The sequence below is a fragment of the Drosophila willistoni genome, assembly GCF_018902025.1.
Source record: "Drosophila willistoni isolate 14030-0811.24 chromosome 2L unlocalized genomic scaffold, UCI_dwil_1.1 Seg196, whole genome shotgun sequence".
NCBI classification, from domain to species: Eukaryota; Metazoa; Arthropoda; class Insecta; order Diptera; family Drosophilidae; genus Drosophila; species Drosophila willistoni.
Genome location: NW_025814048.1, coordinates 7,828,800 through 7,848,423, shown reverse-complemented (window position 1 = coordinate 7,848,423; position 19,624 = coordinate 7,828,800). Strand labels below are relative to the sequence as shown.

Genomic DNA, 19,624 nt, shown 5'->3' with positions numbered 1-19,624 from the left:
TTTTCTATTGACCACTAACCTATCTTGTATCCAAAACAATTTAGCTTAAATATTTCATTTAAATTTATGAAACAAAATTGAGTCTTCAGAATATTTTGCACGAAGTGAAATAAATTCTTATATAAGATCATAATACATTCATTCAACCACCTATTTCATATATTTACTTAAGCCAGAGACAGAACTACCAGAAATTTTGCAGGATTTAATCGAAACAATGAGCTTTCTGCGTAAAATCGGAGAAGAAACTGCTATTTTTTGTCCCATATACGATTTACTCTAGAAGTCGTTTAGATCACTCAGAGTCTAAGTTTTAGAGTTTTTAACCCCCAAAACCAATCCCCTGGATCTATACCTGACACGAACACTTTCGAACTAGTAATACTAAAAATAATACTTTAATACTAAAAAACTTAAACTTATATTTATACTTATGTACATGGCTAGATCACCAATCACGTTAGTTGTACCAAGGACACTCTCTCTTTTCAATATGGTTCATTTGTATACAAATCCATTGCCAAAGTAAAGCATATAAAACCGTATAATTTTTATCGAAATTCTATGACAATTCTATCAAAATTTGTATCATTCGACAGGAAATTCGATTCAATTGTATTCTTAGTTCAAGTAATAAAGTACTTTTACTACAAATTAGTGTCGTTAAACGGATTCAAATCAAAAGACCCCAAAAATGACATGCAAATCACCCAAAACTTTGATTAAGGCCAAAACGAAAGCTGGAGGTAAATATAAAAGTTTTGGTAAGCACGTTATCTGAGATTTTTATGATCTAAAACTTCGTTAAAAGTTACATTTGTCTATCTATAATATTAAAGATTTTAGAAAGAAGGTAACCAGAAAATGGGAACCCTTTTTCCAAATGCACATGTAAAAAAAACGGCGAATGTTGAGATGACGACATTTACGGATTATCATCTAAATCGAATGACCAACAAATTACTGAAAAAATTGCTTCACTAATTTATTTCAGGAGTGAGCAAATCAGAATTAAAGTTGCCGCTGACCACCACTGTATGTAGATGTAGAGTTGTTTTTTTGCCCTTTTAAACTACATTTGCTTCACTGTGGCACAACACATTTGAGTTTTAAGCTCTTTGTGTCCAATCAAAGAGAGTAGAATTTCGCTTCAGTTCGTTTTCGAATCTCTTGCGAATTTTGCCATATGGTGGCAATGCTCTCGATTCTGCCGTTTGCCATCATATATTACGTTATTCAACCCAACCAAAAGCACTTGCGCAACTTTGCAACGCTATTTGCCTCAATTGAAATGAAATCGAAATGTGAGCTTAGCCTATGGCTTATGTATGTACGTCGTCTGGGGCACAATTCATAAGACAAACTTTATAATAATCGGACAGAATAACCCAATACGATAGACCAAGACACTTTGCACAGTTTCTAGGGTTTTCTTTTACAGATATTTAATTAAAGATAAATGCAAGTATTATAAAGTTTTCCGAACATTTTAAGTACATTTTCTGTGATGTGTGTCAATGGAAATCCCACGAGCAATAAATAACCAAATACCAAATGGCATACCCTCTCTCTCACTTGAAATTTAAGCTGAATTTATGCACAAGGTATACAAAAATTTAAAAAACCAAAAGGGCAGGCAGCTCTAAGTACATACATACATGGTAGCTGCATAAATAACGTCAGACACACACTCTGTGAGTTCGAGTCAGAGTTGGTTAGAGTAACATGAAAGTAAATTGCACCACGCATGCAGTGAAATGTTGTGGGGATGCCACAAAAAGGGTTCGTTCTTATGCACGGGACACGCCTGAATGCTGCAGATTGCACACGGATATGGCAAACAGAAAAAAAAAAAAAGAAAAACAATAAAAACCTGTCAGGAAAATTCATTTAGCGCACACCAAAGGCAGACCGACCGTGAAATTTTCATAGACCTCAGCCGCAGGTGTGGTCAGCAGAGCGAAGCAACTTTATTAAGGATGATTTCGGTTTCCCTTTTCTTCTTTTTTGCATCATCATCTCTCTCTCTCTCTCTCATAATTATGCAAATTATGTGCAATTGTTAAACTGTGAAAGTAACATAAAAATTTATTTCATTTTAATGCGTAAAACATTTTAAAACGTTAAGATAAAAATTTATATCAATGTAATACGCAATGTGTTTTTTGTACAGTGCTGAATCTAGCGCTTCCATTTTGGAGGAAAAACTAAGGTATTTTGAAGAAAAAATTTACAATTTTTATAGGTTTTCTAGAGGCAGAACTTTTTTAATTTTCTCTTCACCAAAACTCAGAATTTTCCTCTGAAATTGATACAATTGCGATTCAATGGATCAAAATAAACATTTTTCCCCTTCAAATGCCCGATTTCTTTCACCAAAAGTAGCTAGATCCGCCACAGCATCATTAAGTATATGTACATATATTCGATTAGCAAAAACATATATTCTTCATCAGCATCATCAAGATGAATAAATTAGATAAAAGAAGTTCATACAAATCAGTTTTTAGTAGCTGTAACTCAATCATCCACAAAGACCTTAACATCCCGTCAAATTACGAGATCCGAAGGTGTGGCATTCGGTACTTTTCGCTGGACAAAAGCTTGCAGATTAAACGTCTGAAAAAAAGTCACCTACTTGACCTGCCATTGACACCAGAGATCGAGGGGTGATTCCAACCCCATTTCATGATTTCCTTCGACAAAATTTGCTTATGTCCATTTAGAATAGATCGCAAATAAAAATAAAAAAAAAAGAATGTTGACCTGTTTTAAAAAAATTTGAAATATCTAATCTAAATTTACTATAGAACAAGGAATTAATTTGATAATCCCATTTTCTTTTCCAAAAGCAAAATTTCGATGCCCTTCAAAATGTCTATATTTTAATTTTTTTCAGAAAGGCAAAATATAACTTTAAGTAAGATAGTGCGTATTACATTAGAGAAATAACTTACTGCTAAATATGTTATCTTAAAATTTCATTTTGCTGCAGAAAACGAAGGAAAGTCTTTTACATACATGGATCGAATTCTAGTTTTTTGGTCGCGTTCGAAATCAAAAAGAATACTCAGCTGCTAATTGTGAGCTCTGAAAAAAATAAATCATTTTTTACATCTAATATAAATATATTTAGTATATTTTACTATGCCTCAGTTTAAATTTGAAACCATAGAAGTTCTTTCTTGTGTTACTTACATTAAAAAAAAAATTCATATAGAATTTACCTGGCATTATTCGATCTTTGATTACTTGTCCATGATGTAATACAAACCTATTTATTTTTAAGAACTTTGTTATATTAACATACATATTTGATCGAAAAGGTGTTTATTAACGTTATCTTTTTGTTTTTGTTGCTACATTTCGATGGGCGTGGATGCCGCACCAACTTACAAAGCGTTCAGATGTTAATAATGTTTCACAAAGGAAACTGAAAAAAGGAATAAACAATAACCGCCCACATATGTATGTATATAATAGCTTTTGTTCGTTTCGCATTGCCGCCCCTTACGAAATCAGAGGCGTTGGGCGGTGTTTGAATAGTATAGGTCAACTGCCCCTCGATATGAGAGCGAACCTGTTTTTTGCCACGGTCATGTGGTCACGCTTTAAAAATATATTGCAAACACCACAACACAAAAACCATCAATACCATGAGATTCTAATGTGAATCCACTTTTTATTTTGTCTGTGTGTAAAACTGGATCTTTTGTGTGGGGCAACACCAACAGTGCAGAACAAAACTGTCCGTGGCGGGTGAATTGATGAATAATAAAAATACAAAAAAACACAACAATCGTGCTATCTAATATATCATGGGATACGTCAACATATATAGAGGAATATGTCGAGATAACAAACGTGTTTTGCATCATAATCAAATAACATCGCAGACTGCATGGCATTTCAATATGCTAATTTACAATAACAAAACCTTAAGCTAAGCTGGTCGAAAATCAAAAATTAAATAGCCAATTCAAAAAAAACCAATAAAATATCAACGTGCTGTTAATTATACACCTAATTAACCAAGTTTGAAAGAGTTGGTAGCAGAATTTTAAGTATCTATAAAAACGCATCCAAAATTAAGTTTTTCAATTGGCTTTAAATTGGATTCTGGGGCTAAAATTAAAAGTTGTGGTATAAAGTTTGTTTTACTGATCCTACAACTTATTTTAAGGATATTGTCCAAAACTTATCTGAGCAATCTATCTATAATATTTAAAACATAATCAGGGCCTATTCTCGTTTTCGATTCCGGTTGATTTTGTCGAAATCAGATTTGAGACCTTTTCTCGTTTCCCATTCGAAATTACCATTTCTGTTCTCTGTTTTGATTTCGAGTCAAGTTTCTTGGTTCCAAATAGTTTGCCTTTCACTCAATGAAATAAAAAATAATTGCCAATTTTCTCACTTATACATTAACGTTTAACCTACCAAATATTTTTATATTTTTTTCCATGTTAAGACTAAATTTGGCCATAAGAAAGCAGAAAATGGAGAAGGAAAAGTAGCAACCTAATACAGTAGACGAAAACAAAATGTTTGAAACTATTTTACTCGAAATTAATAACAGCGAATTCGAAAAAGACTCGGAAACAAGGACAGCTCTGATTTTAATTACTTGATTTGAAAATCTTTTTATTGAGACATGTAAACTGTTGATTTTCCTACAAAATACTTGCTTTCATCGAGTGTTTTTCCTCACAAATATTTCTGAATGTCAAAATGCATTTTTAAGCACCATTCCCAAGAAACGCAAAAACTTTTAAGAAAAACTCACGCAATGGACCAACACATAAATTCAAAAACTTTGGCGGATAAAGCTGATATTAAAGGCTCAGCTAATCTAAAAAACAGTGGCAGAAGAAGCAGCCAAATTAGATTATCATTGTCTAACGTCGTAATACATCAGTGAAAATCTATCAAAATCTAGAGTATTAACAGATTTGCATAGATAACATCAATCAACATCAATTTGTTGTCAATCTGTCTTATTTCAGACTATATTTTAGTCACCTCATAATTGGTTTAATAAAGTTATATTTTAAATAATATGGAACATTTTTAAAACAATTATTAATTTCGACCAAACCAAAAAATCGTTTTAACTTGAAGATTAAGATATATAATAAGATATGAATCTTATAATTTGTGGACTAAACAAGCGTATGTATATCATCATGAAATTAAGATTTATTGGAATGCTTTGCCCCTTTTTTGACATTTTTGGTTTCGCTTGAAAAGACAACTTGATTATAAGTGGGTCAAACATTAAAAGGCAATATTACTTTTGAAAATCGTAAACCAAATACGTTTTACAAATTTTTCATAATTTCCCCAATTTTCTTGTATTTACCTATGTGCTCAGATTATTTTTGACGTTTTAATGAAATAAAAATCTTTTAACACGATTGTACTGCTAAATGGCTAATACTGCACTGCCAATATAGCCTAATAATATAATAATATACATATATTCCAGATTTTCGTATAGTTTTAATTATTATTAATACATTGTTGTGTTTATACACAACAAGCTTAAATTTCAATAAAAATAATACTGAAAACAAAGCCAAAGTCTAAGCCACTTCGTATCCTCATTTTTCAGCTAACTATTTAGTTGCCAAACTGTTTAATTGTCAAAACATTACTAAATAAAAACATACCTAAATAGATTGACAGAAAGACAGACGAGCTAGCGATTTGGCTAGCCATTTGGCCAATAAACTTATCTTTGGAGTTATTTATTTGATAGTTTCTTGAATTTTATTGATTGTTGAATACTTAAAGTACATGTAATCCAAAATATTTCCTTTCAAATGACTCATCAAGCACACTAAAATGATGAGCCATTCATCAAACTCATATACTACACTTAACTAATGAACAACCAAACGCAAAACAAACGATATGTGTTTGCATGGCAACTTCAAAAGAAGAGAACAAAATCTTGTTTAATTTATGCCACAAATTTGTTAACAAAAAAAAACAAAACGAAGTTTGTTGCTTGCTAATTAAACAAGTTCTGACATTTGAGTTTTGATGGGCAAAACAAAATAAACAAAAAGAATGATGGAAAAAAAACTTCGTTTCAATATACAAGCTTTATTCTGATATTCGAGAGACTATTTTTTCGCTTAGATTTTCAAAAATTTAAAATCATTTCAACAAAATAGAATAAAATTTCTGTTTTATGAATCGTTTAACTTAGACGAGTTAGAGATAGATAAATATATAGAGCAAATTATATAGAATAGCAAATTCTAATTTACATATTTTTTGGAGTGGTTTTTTTTCTTTCTTACATAATACCGTACACATACATACATGCTTATAATTTACATCAATTTTACATATACATTGTTTTTATATATATATTATCATTGTTTATGAATTATTTCTACTAGATGTGGTTCTTGGCTTATAAAACTAAATAAGAAAAGCTAAACAGAATTGGTTTCTTTAAGCAACTTAAAAAAAAAAACATCTCCTTGTTTTAGATTTGTAAATGTATGTATGTATTTGTTTATGTATTTTGTATGTATGTATATTATAGAATATTTTCATTTACTTTTACTTTTGATTCATTTCCGTTTCATTTTTTTTTTTGTTGTGTTGGAAAGAGGGAATAGATTTATTTGTTTTTCATTATTTTTTAGGAATGTACTGAGTTTAATTTTTGGAGTTATTTATACATTATTTTTTCTTTAGTTTTATCTAATTAGTTCTTATCAATTTGTAAACAGTAATATGAATGTGGGATGAAGTAGTTGCATAAGATTTAGAATTATAGAAGCCTTTGTTTTTAAAGTATAAAAAATATTTCCATTTTTCGTTTTATCATTTTTCGTCTCGCACACACAGAAAGCTGCCCTGTTTTATATATGTATATCTTCTTCTATTCGATCTAATTTATCTGGTGTGTGTGGGTGTGGGTGTGTGTGTGTTTTTGTGTTTCTTCTCTGGTTCTTCGGTTCTTCTGTTCTGCTTTTCGCTCTCAAAGACGGGTACAACAGGTACAACAACAACAATTAAACGTTACACTATACTCGGGACACAAATATATCTTCTATATATCCTGCTTTCGATCTACAGATTTAATATGCTTGCCATCAAACCAGTTAAAACTACTGTCATCAGTGTTCTGCCCAACATTTCGGCTCCACTATTTGGACCACCACCAAAACCTGCAACTGCCAAATCTTTGCTCGGATTTGACATATTCTCTGGTGCCTCATGATGTGAGTTAACCTCATTGCTCGACGACGGGGAATCGTGCAGGGTCTTCTCTAGTGTATCGGGTCCTGAATGCTTCTCACCCATATGCTCAATGTGTACCAAAGGTGGCTCATTGATGGGTGTTGGCTCCTTGGTGCTGGTGGTTGTGGCATGTGTTGTGGTCGATGTAGTCGATGTGGTTGTTGTTGTTGTTGTTGGCACTACTGTACCATTTTCTATCCAATAGACGGCACTAAATTCCAATTTGACATCCTTTAAATAACTCTTGCGCACCTGTGAACATAGAATTATAAATACGTTAGTTTTTGGTCCAAGTTTTTCATAAAATTCACTTTACCTCAGCACTAATCTTACGTGAGACACTCTCATCACTGCCATAGTAGAAGGCAAACAATTTCGCTGTATAGGGTGCCTCTAGTGTGACATAGTTTCCTCGCAGTGTAACATTGATAGCCGTTCCTGGCCATAATTTAGTATGAACCGCTTTGTTTTCAAAACGTTTTTGGCCATGCTTCAAGGCCCAATTGATATCTGCCGGCTGTGAGACATCTTTTTCATAGATTTTTGTAGGCAAACCACGTGCCACGCCCTCATGCGAACCCCAATACTGTAGATAATCAAAACTATAGCTCATCACTGTCTCCACTGTACTATACTTATCGCCCAGATTCTCCAGCTTGGCGGTGGCTAAAAAGAGATACACATATATTAAATATGTTTCAAAATTTAACTTAAGAAGAAAATCACTTACTCAATTCTGTCAAATTCTCTCTTATATCAGTGCGTATACGATCCAACTTAATGTCTCTCAATTCATAGCGGAATGGTTCCGTTTCAATTAGAACTTCTCCATCATCATAGTACTTCTCTCGCTCATTCTCAATCACCTTGATTTTGCCCAAACCCACAGGTTCCAAGCGTCCCAGATTAAAGTCAGCTCCCCAATGTGTTTCGCCTCCTTCGGCATTGTGCTGACGTGATGCCCGATGACGACCAATGAACGAGTCATCTCCAATACGTATGGCTCCCACTGGAACACCAGCGTCAAATTTACGCCAATGTTTCCAGCCAATTTTACCCAAATGTCCCTTATTCATCAATACATCGAATGCTTCGTATTTGCCATGCTTATAGTGGGATGCCACACACACATGCTTCTGCAGAACTTTCTCAGTGTGACCCGACGTGTGGACCCCATCGATGGGCACACGGCACACATAGATGGCATAGTGTTCGTCTTCAGTAATATATTTTCCACCTTCTACTGCAAATTGCAATTGCTTGGCATCTTTGGCATCATAACTTTCCCAGACCAGAGTGCTCGATGTGACCATTTGTCCCAGTTGTGTGGAGGCATTCTTATAGGTGAGCACGGGATGGACAGCTGCCTCTGTGGGATTGATCAACAGCAGCTGCATCAATGTCAATATAAATGTGAAGGTGATCATCATTCTGCCTCCAGTTCGTCTTGGTTGTGTTTTGCCCTTTATCATCTACAAAAAAAGAAAATAAAAACAGAAGTTGGAATTAACAACAAGCTAGAAAACAACGGAAATTAAGTGACCAAAGTTTCGTAGACAAACAGTCAATGCAATAGGAGTTTAAAAGTTAGGTTCCTTGCACATTGGGCCGGAATTCGTTTGTTTTCGACATAAATTTAAGTGCTAGAGGTCTGAAATTTCGCCAGAACAGTAAGACTTAAATATAATTTTGATTTTTGCAATTTTCCCCATTCACATACTTTAAGGCTAAACTTTTCGTTTTCTTTTTCAAATATTTGAAACAAATGTTTATAATATAAATATATAAAAATTTAAGTTGGTCGTTCTGACGATAATTTTGCAATCTATCAATATATCAAACCTTTTTAATCGCCGGATTGAGGTCAATGAATATAACACAAGATTTTATTCCTCTTTTTGGATTGGTTCCTAATATATCAGAAAACTCTTTTACATATTTCACGTTTGCTATGTCCGACGTGAAGTTCTTGAAAATTTTGGCTTTAAAGTTAGTTTAAACGTTAATGAAATGCATTTTATCAACAGTTTACTTTAAAATTGCTTGTTTAGGTCGATTTTAATTGATCCAGATATTAAGTAGAACAGAATTTTTCACCTAAAATTTCGGCTATAATTGCGAAATAGCACAGTTTAAAGTAAGCATTTACATAATTACTTTTTAGCAGGAGATGGCGGAAATTACTTTATAACACTGGTTTTTTTTCAATAAGACCTCACAAAGTTAATCCGTAACTACAAAGTCGATCGTTTAATTCAAGAATAAATGAATATAAAGAAATTTCACATACATAAACCTTTACTTTCCATTATATCGATAAAGATTTAGATGCCTGATGTTGCGATAGGAGAAGAGCAAAGTAGAGTAATAATAGAACATGGTATTTTGTAAGCAGGACAAAAAATCACCCTTTGCCATTCGATTTTTTTAAATGATTGATTTGATGTCTAGAATCTAATTAAATTCCTAATATAATTTACAAAATATATGACCCAATGTGCATTGTAAAGAGTTTTGGGACCGTATGCAACGGTTACAAAAGCGGAAGTTCGCTGGATGAACTCCTTTAGCAACCATTAAAAGCTTGAAAAGGATAAACAATGCCTAGACGAATTTTGTTTTGTTTCTTTGTTTTGTGATACTTTTCTTTTGTCTATCTATTCCCTGGTCATTAGAGGCGTCAATGTCAACACGAGGACGTCCACGTTGACGTCCACTTTAGCTACAAACTTTGTAAAACGGAGTTCAGTTTGGATGTGTCTCCATGAAGGTGTGCAAGTATTCCCAATAAATTTGTCGCTTGTTTACTCTAGCTAACCATGGTGGCGTATAAGTAACTTTATAACTCCATTGCGGAAGTGAATGGACGCCATGTTTATTCATTAGAAGCCATTGTGAAAAAGCCAGAAGGACATGCATACATTGCAGGCATGCATGCATAAACTAAGGACTACCAAGCACTAGAGCACGTCAACTTCAGTTTCATTACGGTTGTCTGCAGTCGACTGACATCTTTGCTTCCTTTTTGGTCTAACCTTAACGCTTGACCTTACCTCTCAGTCTCAGTCCCTTTCCCCACACACACCCACAAACCGCTGTCTGCAACGGATATAAGATGATAAGGTTACATGCAACATCATTTGTTTGCCTGACAAATGATGTGCTATTGTCATACTATTCCAAGTACGTTGGGAGGGACCAATGTCCAGAGAGAAAGAGAGTTCAAGTGATGTGTAGTGAAAATTTGACTTGAATAATGGATGACAACAGCTAACATGGACTTTCTAAAAGGGGTTACAGCGATTAGTTGAATAGATACATGGTATTATATAACACGCTTAACACTCGTTCATTCTACTACTTCATTCTTCATTAATTTATTCATTTCTTTTCTTTTGCTCAACACCGGAAGCAACTGCCATAAAATTCTACAGCATACATGACGGATTCAAAAGCCAAAGGCACAGTCATAAATTGACCTCTGGTAACCGCATTGTTGGCTTTTGCCATTCTCTTTCTCTCTCACTCTCTCTCTCTCCCTCTGTCTTGCATTTTCGCATGCAATAAATGTGCTAAAAATAGCATCAAGAATTAAGTAAAGTCATAAAGTGAACGAAAAGTTATTCATTTAAATAAGAAAAATCAACAAGAGAAAATTATTTCTTCTTTTTCTGTGTAATCCCAAAAATGTTTTCACATAAATAAGGGAAATAAACTGAACTGATGAAAAATTCACGTTTGCCTTTTTCAAATTTTGAAAATCAAAGGCAAGTTTTTCTGTTTTTCTGTTTTTTGTTGAAAGGCACTTGCAGGTTATAAGGTTATTAAGATTTACGACACTGCGGGTATAAGAGGCTGGGACACGAATGGACTCCGCATTTGTGGCAATTTAATTGGATTTTATTGAACTTTGACTTTGACCCTCATGGTCACGTATAACAACTACTTACAAACAACATACAACAACATGCATAGTTGCAACAGCTCGAGTAACTTAGTGTGTGTGTGTGTGTGTGTGTGTGTGCACACCCAATTGAATTGGCTATTATGAGGGCCCCGAGGCCGCGCTTTAATCATCTCAATTTGACTTTATGTTTATAAATTTGACATTATACTACTATAACCTCCCCCCACCAATGCCACCTCTCACTCTGCTGAGCTCTCCCCTCCTGAATATCCGGTCAATTCAACACTCTTGATTTCTCACTTGTGAGAATAACTACACAGAATAGTCGGTGCAATGCACTGTTGAGCAGACACCAACCGTTGAGGGAAACAATTAATTAGAAAATCATTAAAAGCTGTTAACAGCCCTTCAACGTGACATAGGCAGCAATAAGGCATGGGAATTTAAACAAAAAACAAAAAAATGAGCTATCAGAAAAAGCTAACTATGACGAAGACTATGGCGAAGTTAATATACTCTTACAGCCAGGTGTTTATATGTGTTAGAGATTTTATACAGCTTTGTGTCTCTCAACAAAATTTTAAAACCGTATTTCAAATCTGAATGAATCTAAGAGATATGATGATAATAACATTTAGAATAATTTAAATTTTGGAGAAATATTACAGCAAACAACAAATTTTATTCGCTTCGTTGAGTTGTTCCCAACTAGTTTTAACGCTGAAGATATGGTATGGATTTTGCAGTCTGGTGGTTCTTGAAATAGTTATGAAGACTACCTACTCGCGTTTTTGGGGTGCTTTTTGAAATTATCTTTTTAGGAAGATTGATCTCGAGCTGGCTTTAATGCAAGTTTTGAGTTAAATTTCGAAAAGTTCGTAATCTAAACAGATAAAAGTTTTCTTTTAAGAGTTTTTCAGGAGGTCTTAGTCGAATTTCAACTTATTTAAAAAACGGCCTCAGTTTTTAAAGCTTATCAAAACTACTTTAAAGGATCGATAAAGAATTTTTCTTTAAACTACAAACGTTTCACTAATTCTACAATACCCACCGCAAGGGTATCATAAGCAGCTCTTAGATTCATGACAATTGTTGTAAAAATACGAGTAACAGAAGTAATAAAAAGAATTTTTCTTTAGGAGAAGTCTTTTAAAATTTGTTGAAGTATTCTCGCTTCAATATTGTCTGCCATAAATCAGAGTTTTCTATGAAAGTCTGACACTGTAATTGAATTATTAGACAATTCTGTTGCGTCAAGTGGAGTTGAGTAAAATTGATTTTAGTTCACAGGCTAAGAGAGTTAAGTAACATATATAGATACATAATTATCACCAGATTTAAGCAATAACTACCATTAAAGATCGTTCATTCATTCGGTAAATTTCCTTAAATAGGTTTCGTTTTTCAATGATTTTCAATTATACATAAAAAAGAGGCCTACTAATATAAGATTTTTCTATATTTCCCAATAATATACTTTTTTCGATCGTTAGCTTCTATGGCAGCTATAAGTTATAGCGTTTCTGTCCGAGAAATTGTCAAACTTGAATGCAATTAGGCAATAATACCAAGTCTTCTTCCAATAGATTTATAAATGAAGGTGTAAAAGTAATTAATACAGATGTATCCGCTTTCTCATGCTAATCTAGAATTTATATCCCTTATGGGGTCGCCGTTTCCGACACCCTCGTCTGGATTACGATCCTCTGCCTACAATTTTACGGGATATAAAATCCCATACAAGTGCTGAAAGCCCCAAATTGACTCCAATAGACCTCAATTGCAAAAAATTGGAAACAAGTGGCTGCATTTCGGTTTAAGTAAAACTCAAAATAAAAGAAGTTCCATGTCATCATAGAGTTATTTCTTCATTCCTTTCTCTTTGCCATTCCACATAATTTATACCTAGACCATTCCTTTCTAATCGTAAGAAAGCAATTACTAGGAAATGTACTCGCATATTTATATAAGTCACACAAAACATATAACAGTTATGCCTTAATGATTTTAATTTATTTTCTTTGCTCGTGCGATTAAGTAATTATTAACTTTTGCAATTGGAAATCAATTCAGCAGCAGGCTAAGCTTAAACTAAACCACTTATACAATTTTTTTCTTTTCAACGTTTAACCATATCTTCTACTCTATGGCATAAATAACTTGTCTTTTGCTTGTAACATATAGTTAGCTATGAAATTGTACATATAAATTAACAGTCTTCAGAGACTCTGATAAATAGCTTTCAGTATATGTATGTGGCAATGCATAAATCAATAGATAACTCAGTTAAGAGTTATTGTTTAAGATTAAACATCGTGTTCATCTGAAATGGTTTCACCAAATCAGATGCAACAAGAAGTATACAAAACGAAGCAAAAACATAACACAAAAATAAGTCATAAAGATTCATATGACAATTATTACTCTGTAGAAAACACTTAAGATTATAACAGCGGCGCGGTATCAAGTATCCAACGCTGAGCATAAAACATAAACAATTTTTAACCCCCGAAAACGTGGGTCATTACAATAAGTATTTTGTCGCTTAGAGTCTAAGAGTTCATTTATTTACTTTTGTAAATAAAATCAGTTCATATTTTGAATTCAATGAACGAAGATTGGGGTATTTTCCTTCTCTCTAGAATCCCTTTTCAGATATGTTGCATGTATTTTTTGTGTTTGTTGATAAGTAAAGTCTCTATAAAGATAAGTTGGTCTTAGCTAGACCATATTTGTTTACCCACACAATGGTATTTATATATTTATAATTACTTTTGTGATTTATAGACGTGAAACTAGTGATTGTATGTATTAAGCGTAGTTCTATTGATTCTTTACGCAACAAGAGCTTTAGATACAGCTCCAAAGGTCAGTCAACAGTCGGTCAACCAAGCGGATCAGCTAACCAGCCAACCATAGACCAACAATTCGCTAAAGTATCTATTTAGGAAGTTCAGTTGAAATCAAAGAATATATGTACATTTATAAAATTGCAATGTTGTTAGTACTGCGGTTTTTTTGGTGCCTCACTATGGAGGAGAGGCGGAAGAAAAAGAAAAAAAAAACTCTTGCTAACTTAATTAAAATGCCTTGCACAAAAAGTAACAGCAGATAAGCACAGAAGCAAGAATAGAGAGCAAAAAAACGCACATGTTTTTGCGGTTATCGCTTTGGTCAAGAATTGCAACCCGTTGCCCTTTCTGATTACAAGTAAGCCCAGACCAAGCTAAAATCATCTAATTTACAGTTCAAATACACATTATTTACATTTTAATGGATTATTATAATATTGATTTAGTTGGATCACATGGCTTTCCATTTGGTTTATCTGCATCTGTTACTGTGGCATCAATTAAGGCGCCTAGACGAGAGTTGCACCCTGTTGACTACCATCTGGGCCTCTCGGCCTCTTGGGCTAGGGTATGGGGGACAAGCCCATTAAATTGAATGCAGTTTGCACATGATGCACGTGACACAATGTCTAGACCCACCTGTGTAAACACCTATTCCCCTCTTTTTTGTCCGCTGGTAAATCGGTTTAACTACATACACTCAATTAATTTAATGGATCAATCGATCGTTTTGTTTGATGTGTAGCAAGCTGTTCTGCCCATCAATAAATCAATGTATGGGGAAAGAAGGTGTTATAATTGGTTTTTGTTGTCTACACATAAAGTCGTCTCACTTCAAGTAACACACATAAAAAACAAAGCTAACAAAAAAACCACAGTGTCAAATTGATTATGTCATTAATGAAATTTTAATACAGTTTTATTTTGGAGCTAATAGTTCTTTGTAATGAGTTTAGGTCATAGTTAATGGAAAGTATATAAATTTACTCTACAGCTTGGAAGCAGTTCATAGTTCATGGGTGAATCTAGAGCTGTAAATTGGAAGAACTTATCCTCTTCAAGTAACAGATTAATAAAATGGATATTTGTTGACTGAAAAATATGGTTTTAAGTATCAGAAAGCTAAAATTGTGTACTGCTTATAGCATACTTTAGGGAACAAAGTTCTTCCATTGTATCCGCCACTGCCTTATATACTATAATAGTATAACTAACTATGTATACCTAAAACATACAAATTTATTCCAAATACTTGCTTTCAATTTGGTTAGTGTTTTTCCATCTTTTTCTCTCTTAACTTTTCGGTTAATTAAAGTGGCAAACAAATGAGCCAGCCTAATTAATTAATTCGTGATGCCTAATAAATTTGTCATCAACTTTAACTAAACAAAATATTTAAGATGCACATGCATAATTTTTATGCTTTCAATTTCAATAAAAACTAGTTTTAACCTCCTGAATAATACATTGATTTGATTTAAAATATGTGTAATTAAAACCAAATCATTCTTAAATTTAAAATAAAGTTTTTAAGCTTAATTTGTTTGGGTATTTTTTTAAAGTTTTTAATACAAATATGTAATCGATTCAGACTCGTTGCTACTTTGAATCCCGCATAGCAGAAAACAAAACTTTTTTTTACTTCATTACCGTATCAAATGCTATTTCAACTTCCAAATTATCCCTCCCCCCTTTCCCCTACACAATCATTAGGCGTGAATAATTTGAAGATAAATAAACAAAATGCATTTTTTATGACCTTCCCTAAGTGGGATTTCAAAATTTGTATTAATTAAATTCTAATTGAATTTTGTCAAGCTTTATTCAAATACATAATTAAATATTTAAATTTTCGTTGTTTGTTGCTCATTGAATGAAAACTAAATTAAACATAAATTTCTGTGGAAACCAAATTTTTGATACAATTTTACATTCAAATGTCACAAGATATTTTGGCTTCAAATTGTCATATACACATTTTTTTTAGGTGTAGTAATTGTCATTTAACTATTTTAGAAACAAACTAAAATCGTTTTACACTGGTCCTGTAAAGTTAAAAATCCTTTTTGATTTTCTTTGCATTGATTTTTGTAGACTAAAAGATAATGCTTGTGTCCAAAAAAATGAAAAAAACAAAATATTTTGTTTTTTTTTTGCCTTTTTGTTTTCAATTTTTGGTTTCAAAGTTCTGATAAAGTTTCAGTTTACCTTAATTGGAAACTTATAAGTCTCAAAGGTATAGATATGTATGTATTTTAATCGGAAAAAGTATATTTTTCAAATAAATTTAAACAATAAAAACAAAATTCTATTTGCTACATATTTCAAATTTTCAAGTAATTCAATTTATAGAGGAAATCAATCCAAAATCTTCGAAAAGTAACAAAGTAGACTTTGTGCCAAAAAAAAGTCGATCAATGGGCCTAATATGAAATGACATATTATTATAAACAAAGACTTAGATAATGAACTCAATACAAGAAGCCAACTTGATTAAGATTTCAAATTATGTCATAACTTGAAAATTAATTTCACCACAGAGTTTAATGTAAATTGGGTTGGGCCTGACATATAAATATGTATGTATATATTTCACTATCAACATTTATATACGTAAAAGACTTTAAAGACAAGTTATAAATATTTTCAACATTAATTTAATCTGTTGTAATACCAAGAATCAATCAATTTTCGGCAGCCAGATGTAAATTTAATTTTTTTATATGTATTTCAAGAATCTTTCTGCATGTTGAAATTAATTTCTGTTGATTGACATTAAAGATAAATAATGGGCTCCAAGCAAAAGAAAACAAAACAAAAACGGAGGGGCCAAAATAACTTTTGGGCGTGACGACGTTTGTATACCCAGCAAGTTAGTATACCATGTACATATATAGTATATAATAACAGATTATGTATATGATAATGTCATCGTAGTATTACAGCTCATTACATGCATCTGTTAATTACCTTAGTTTAATGTTTACTGCATAAGAAAGTTCCAGTGACTAAAATTATTTTGCAGGCTGATTTTTCCTATTGGGAGCTATAAAATATAGTTATTCATTCTTTATGAAATGGGCCGCAGTGATTTACGAGTATATTTAACTAAGAAATGTTCAATTTTATTATAAAGTATGAAAAGTAACAATGCTAATGCAAAACTTTACAAACTATATACAGTAGATGACGCTTAAAATGATTCTGTTTACAATGATATTCCGTTTATGACGATACAGTATCATATATACACATATATAGTGGTCCGAATCGCTATATAATTAAGTATATAAATAAGGTTGTCAAAACAGAGATCTAGAGCTAGAAAATTTAAGCTCTATTCTCTTATACGGTCTGGTATACTATCTTCTATGTCTTTTTCCAAGGGTACAGGTACATAAAGAGAGAAGAACTCAAATCAAAGTTTAAAGAACTTTTAAGCGTTCTGTGGCCCTTGTTGCCCATAGTGTACTCAGCAATGCAATATTTCATTATAATTGCTCTTTAATTATGCATTAAAAGTCAAGCGCTTTACTTCATATACGAAAATATATATACATAAATACATATTGTGTAAGTGACAGCAATTGTGATCAATTAATTGAATTCAATAATTTAATAGGCAAAGCATTTCGGCTCTTTTGGCTTAATTTTTTTTCCATTAAATACTTTGCCGTAGAAAAGAAACATTGACCCCACTTTTTTTTTTTTCTTAGGATACAATTGGTCATGGGCCATTTATGAAACAAGAGAGGGCCCCATCTGTTTTATGCTCCGATTGCCGCCAGGGCTACGTCATCCACATACCCCAAAAAAACAAATAAAACAAAATAATAATACAAAAAACAACAAAAAAACGCAAAAACCGGTACCGCGGGTCAGAATACGAAGAATTGAACCACGTGCTGGCTGGGCTCTCAAATTGTAAGCCGCCAAATGAAAGCAGCACACAAAAAAGTTGAACTGGTTTTTATTTTTTCATTGTAGAAGTTTTTGTGAGAGAGACTCGCAAAGCCTAAACAAGTTATAAATATTTTGGCCAAATTTTTTGGCAAGGCATTAGAAAAATATACACTTTACACAGAATAGAGGAGATAAATGTTAAAAAATTGTATCTACGAATAACATTAAATATGATTCATAAATTAATAGTTCGAATCGGAACTCGAATCATTTAATAAAAATTGTAAAATCTTCCATGAATAATAATTATGATTCATTCAAGTTTTATAATCTTAGGAGTAAATAGTAAGAAATACCGAATAGGCATATATAAATTACGTAACCTCTTTTCATGTCGTAATCGTTCTTTACTTTAGATGATTATTTATACATATAAGTACTTCAAATACGTAAGATGAGTACATAAAGTGATGGACATTTTTTAAACATTCTTTTTGGTTTTATTTACTCTGCTACAACTACTTTGTTGTAAGAGCTACTACTAAAAACCAGAATTTATGCCCTACCTTTAGACCTTTCAAAGGTTTTATACACTTTCAATTTTCTTTCTTTCCCACAAACTTCAAAACATATAAACTTTTTATCTAAAAATTCGATCCGCGAAAGAACAGTCTACAAAGTTATGTATGTTATAGTTATCTGATTTTGATCAAAGTTGCCAGAGCTATAGATTTTTATCTGAGTATTATTATAATTAATAACCTAGTTTGTTGATAGTGGCATAAGAAGCCAAAAGTTTTTAGGATCAAAATTATTTTTTGAACGTTGCTTCCAATGGGAATTATACGATTTATTTACACGATCTTAATGAAACTTTATACAGCTATTAAGAAGTATATTAAACTGACACATACTAAATTATATAACAATTGCTTCGAAAATAACGTAGATAGTGAATAAAGTCACTGTTAGTAAGTTAGTCGTTTCTAAGGTAGCTGTATGATATAGTCCGATCCAACTGAATCCGATGTATACACTATAGAAGTTCACATGCTTATAAGGCTGTTGTTATACAGGTATATGCAAATTTGAGTTGATCCACCCAGACAATCAAGGCTGAATGAATTCTTGTAGTCGACTATATATAATTTTTGCAGTCTTTTACGTGCTAAACACTTCTGTTCAATATTAAAATATATTTATGAAAGGGTATACAGCTAACCGTATCAACTGCATCTAAAAGCTACTATAATAAAAATCTACCTTCAAGCAAAACTCATGTAAATGTAACATAAAGCTATTAATTTTTTTTTAACTAATCATTACAACAATCAATAGTGGAACAAACGTATTTTTTGTATTTTATATTGATAGTCAAATGAATTCAACTTGTTTGTAAATTTTCAAGGTGACTTGCTTACTCAGGAGACTCCTTATTTTTTTGTTTGCGCTCTTACTGACAGTTTTAATCAATTTTGTTCTGAGATTTATCTTGATGACGTCATTTATCATCTCAGCCTCTCTCATTGTCAGTTGCCAATTTCGGTATATAAAAATAAGAAAAAATTGTTTTTATTCTTTTTTTTTTGTGTGTTTGTTTGTGTAATAAACTCATTTGCATATGCTGTTAGCTCAATATACAAAGCCTGACATCAAAATCGCATATGTCAGCATTAAAAGTACCATAATACACATC

At 32.4% G+C, this 19,624-nt stretch overlaps 1 protein-coding gene across 1 annotated transcript in view; it reads right to left on the bottom strand.

The window, feature by feature from the left end:
* Nucleotides 1-6,663: 6,663 nt before the first annotated feature.
* LOC6640000 (protein unzipped) overlaps nucleotides 6,664-19,624 on the bottom strand; it is a 32,106-nt gene continuing 19,145 nt past the window's right edge. Inside the window, exons 3-5 of the mRNA XM_023181968.2 lie at nucleotides 7,997-8,738; nucleotides 7,583-7,932; nucleotides 6,664-7,518 (exon numbers count right to left, since the gene is read on the bottom strand). Of these exons, the coding sequence (XP_023037736.1) occupies nucleotides 7,096-7,518; nucleotides 7,583-7,932; nucleotides 7,997-8,738 (1,515 nt within the window). The 3' untranslated portion in view covers nucleotides 6,664-7,095. The remainder of the gene's footprint in view (nucleotides 7,519-7,582; nucleotides 7,933-7,996; nucleotides 8,739-19,624) is intronic.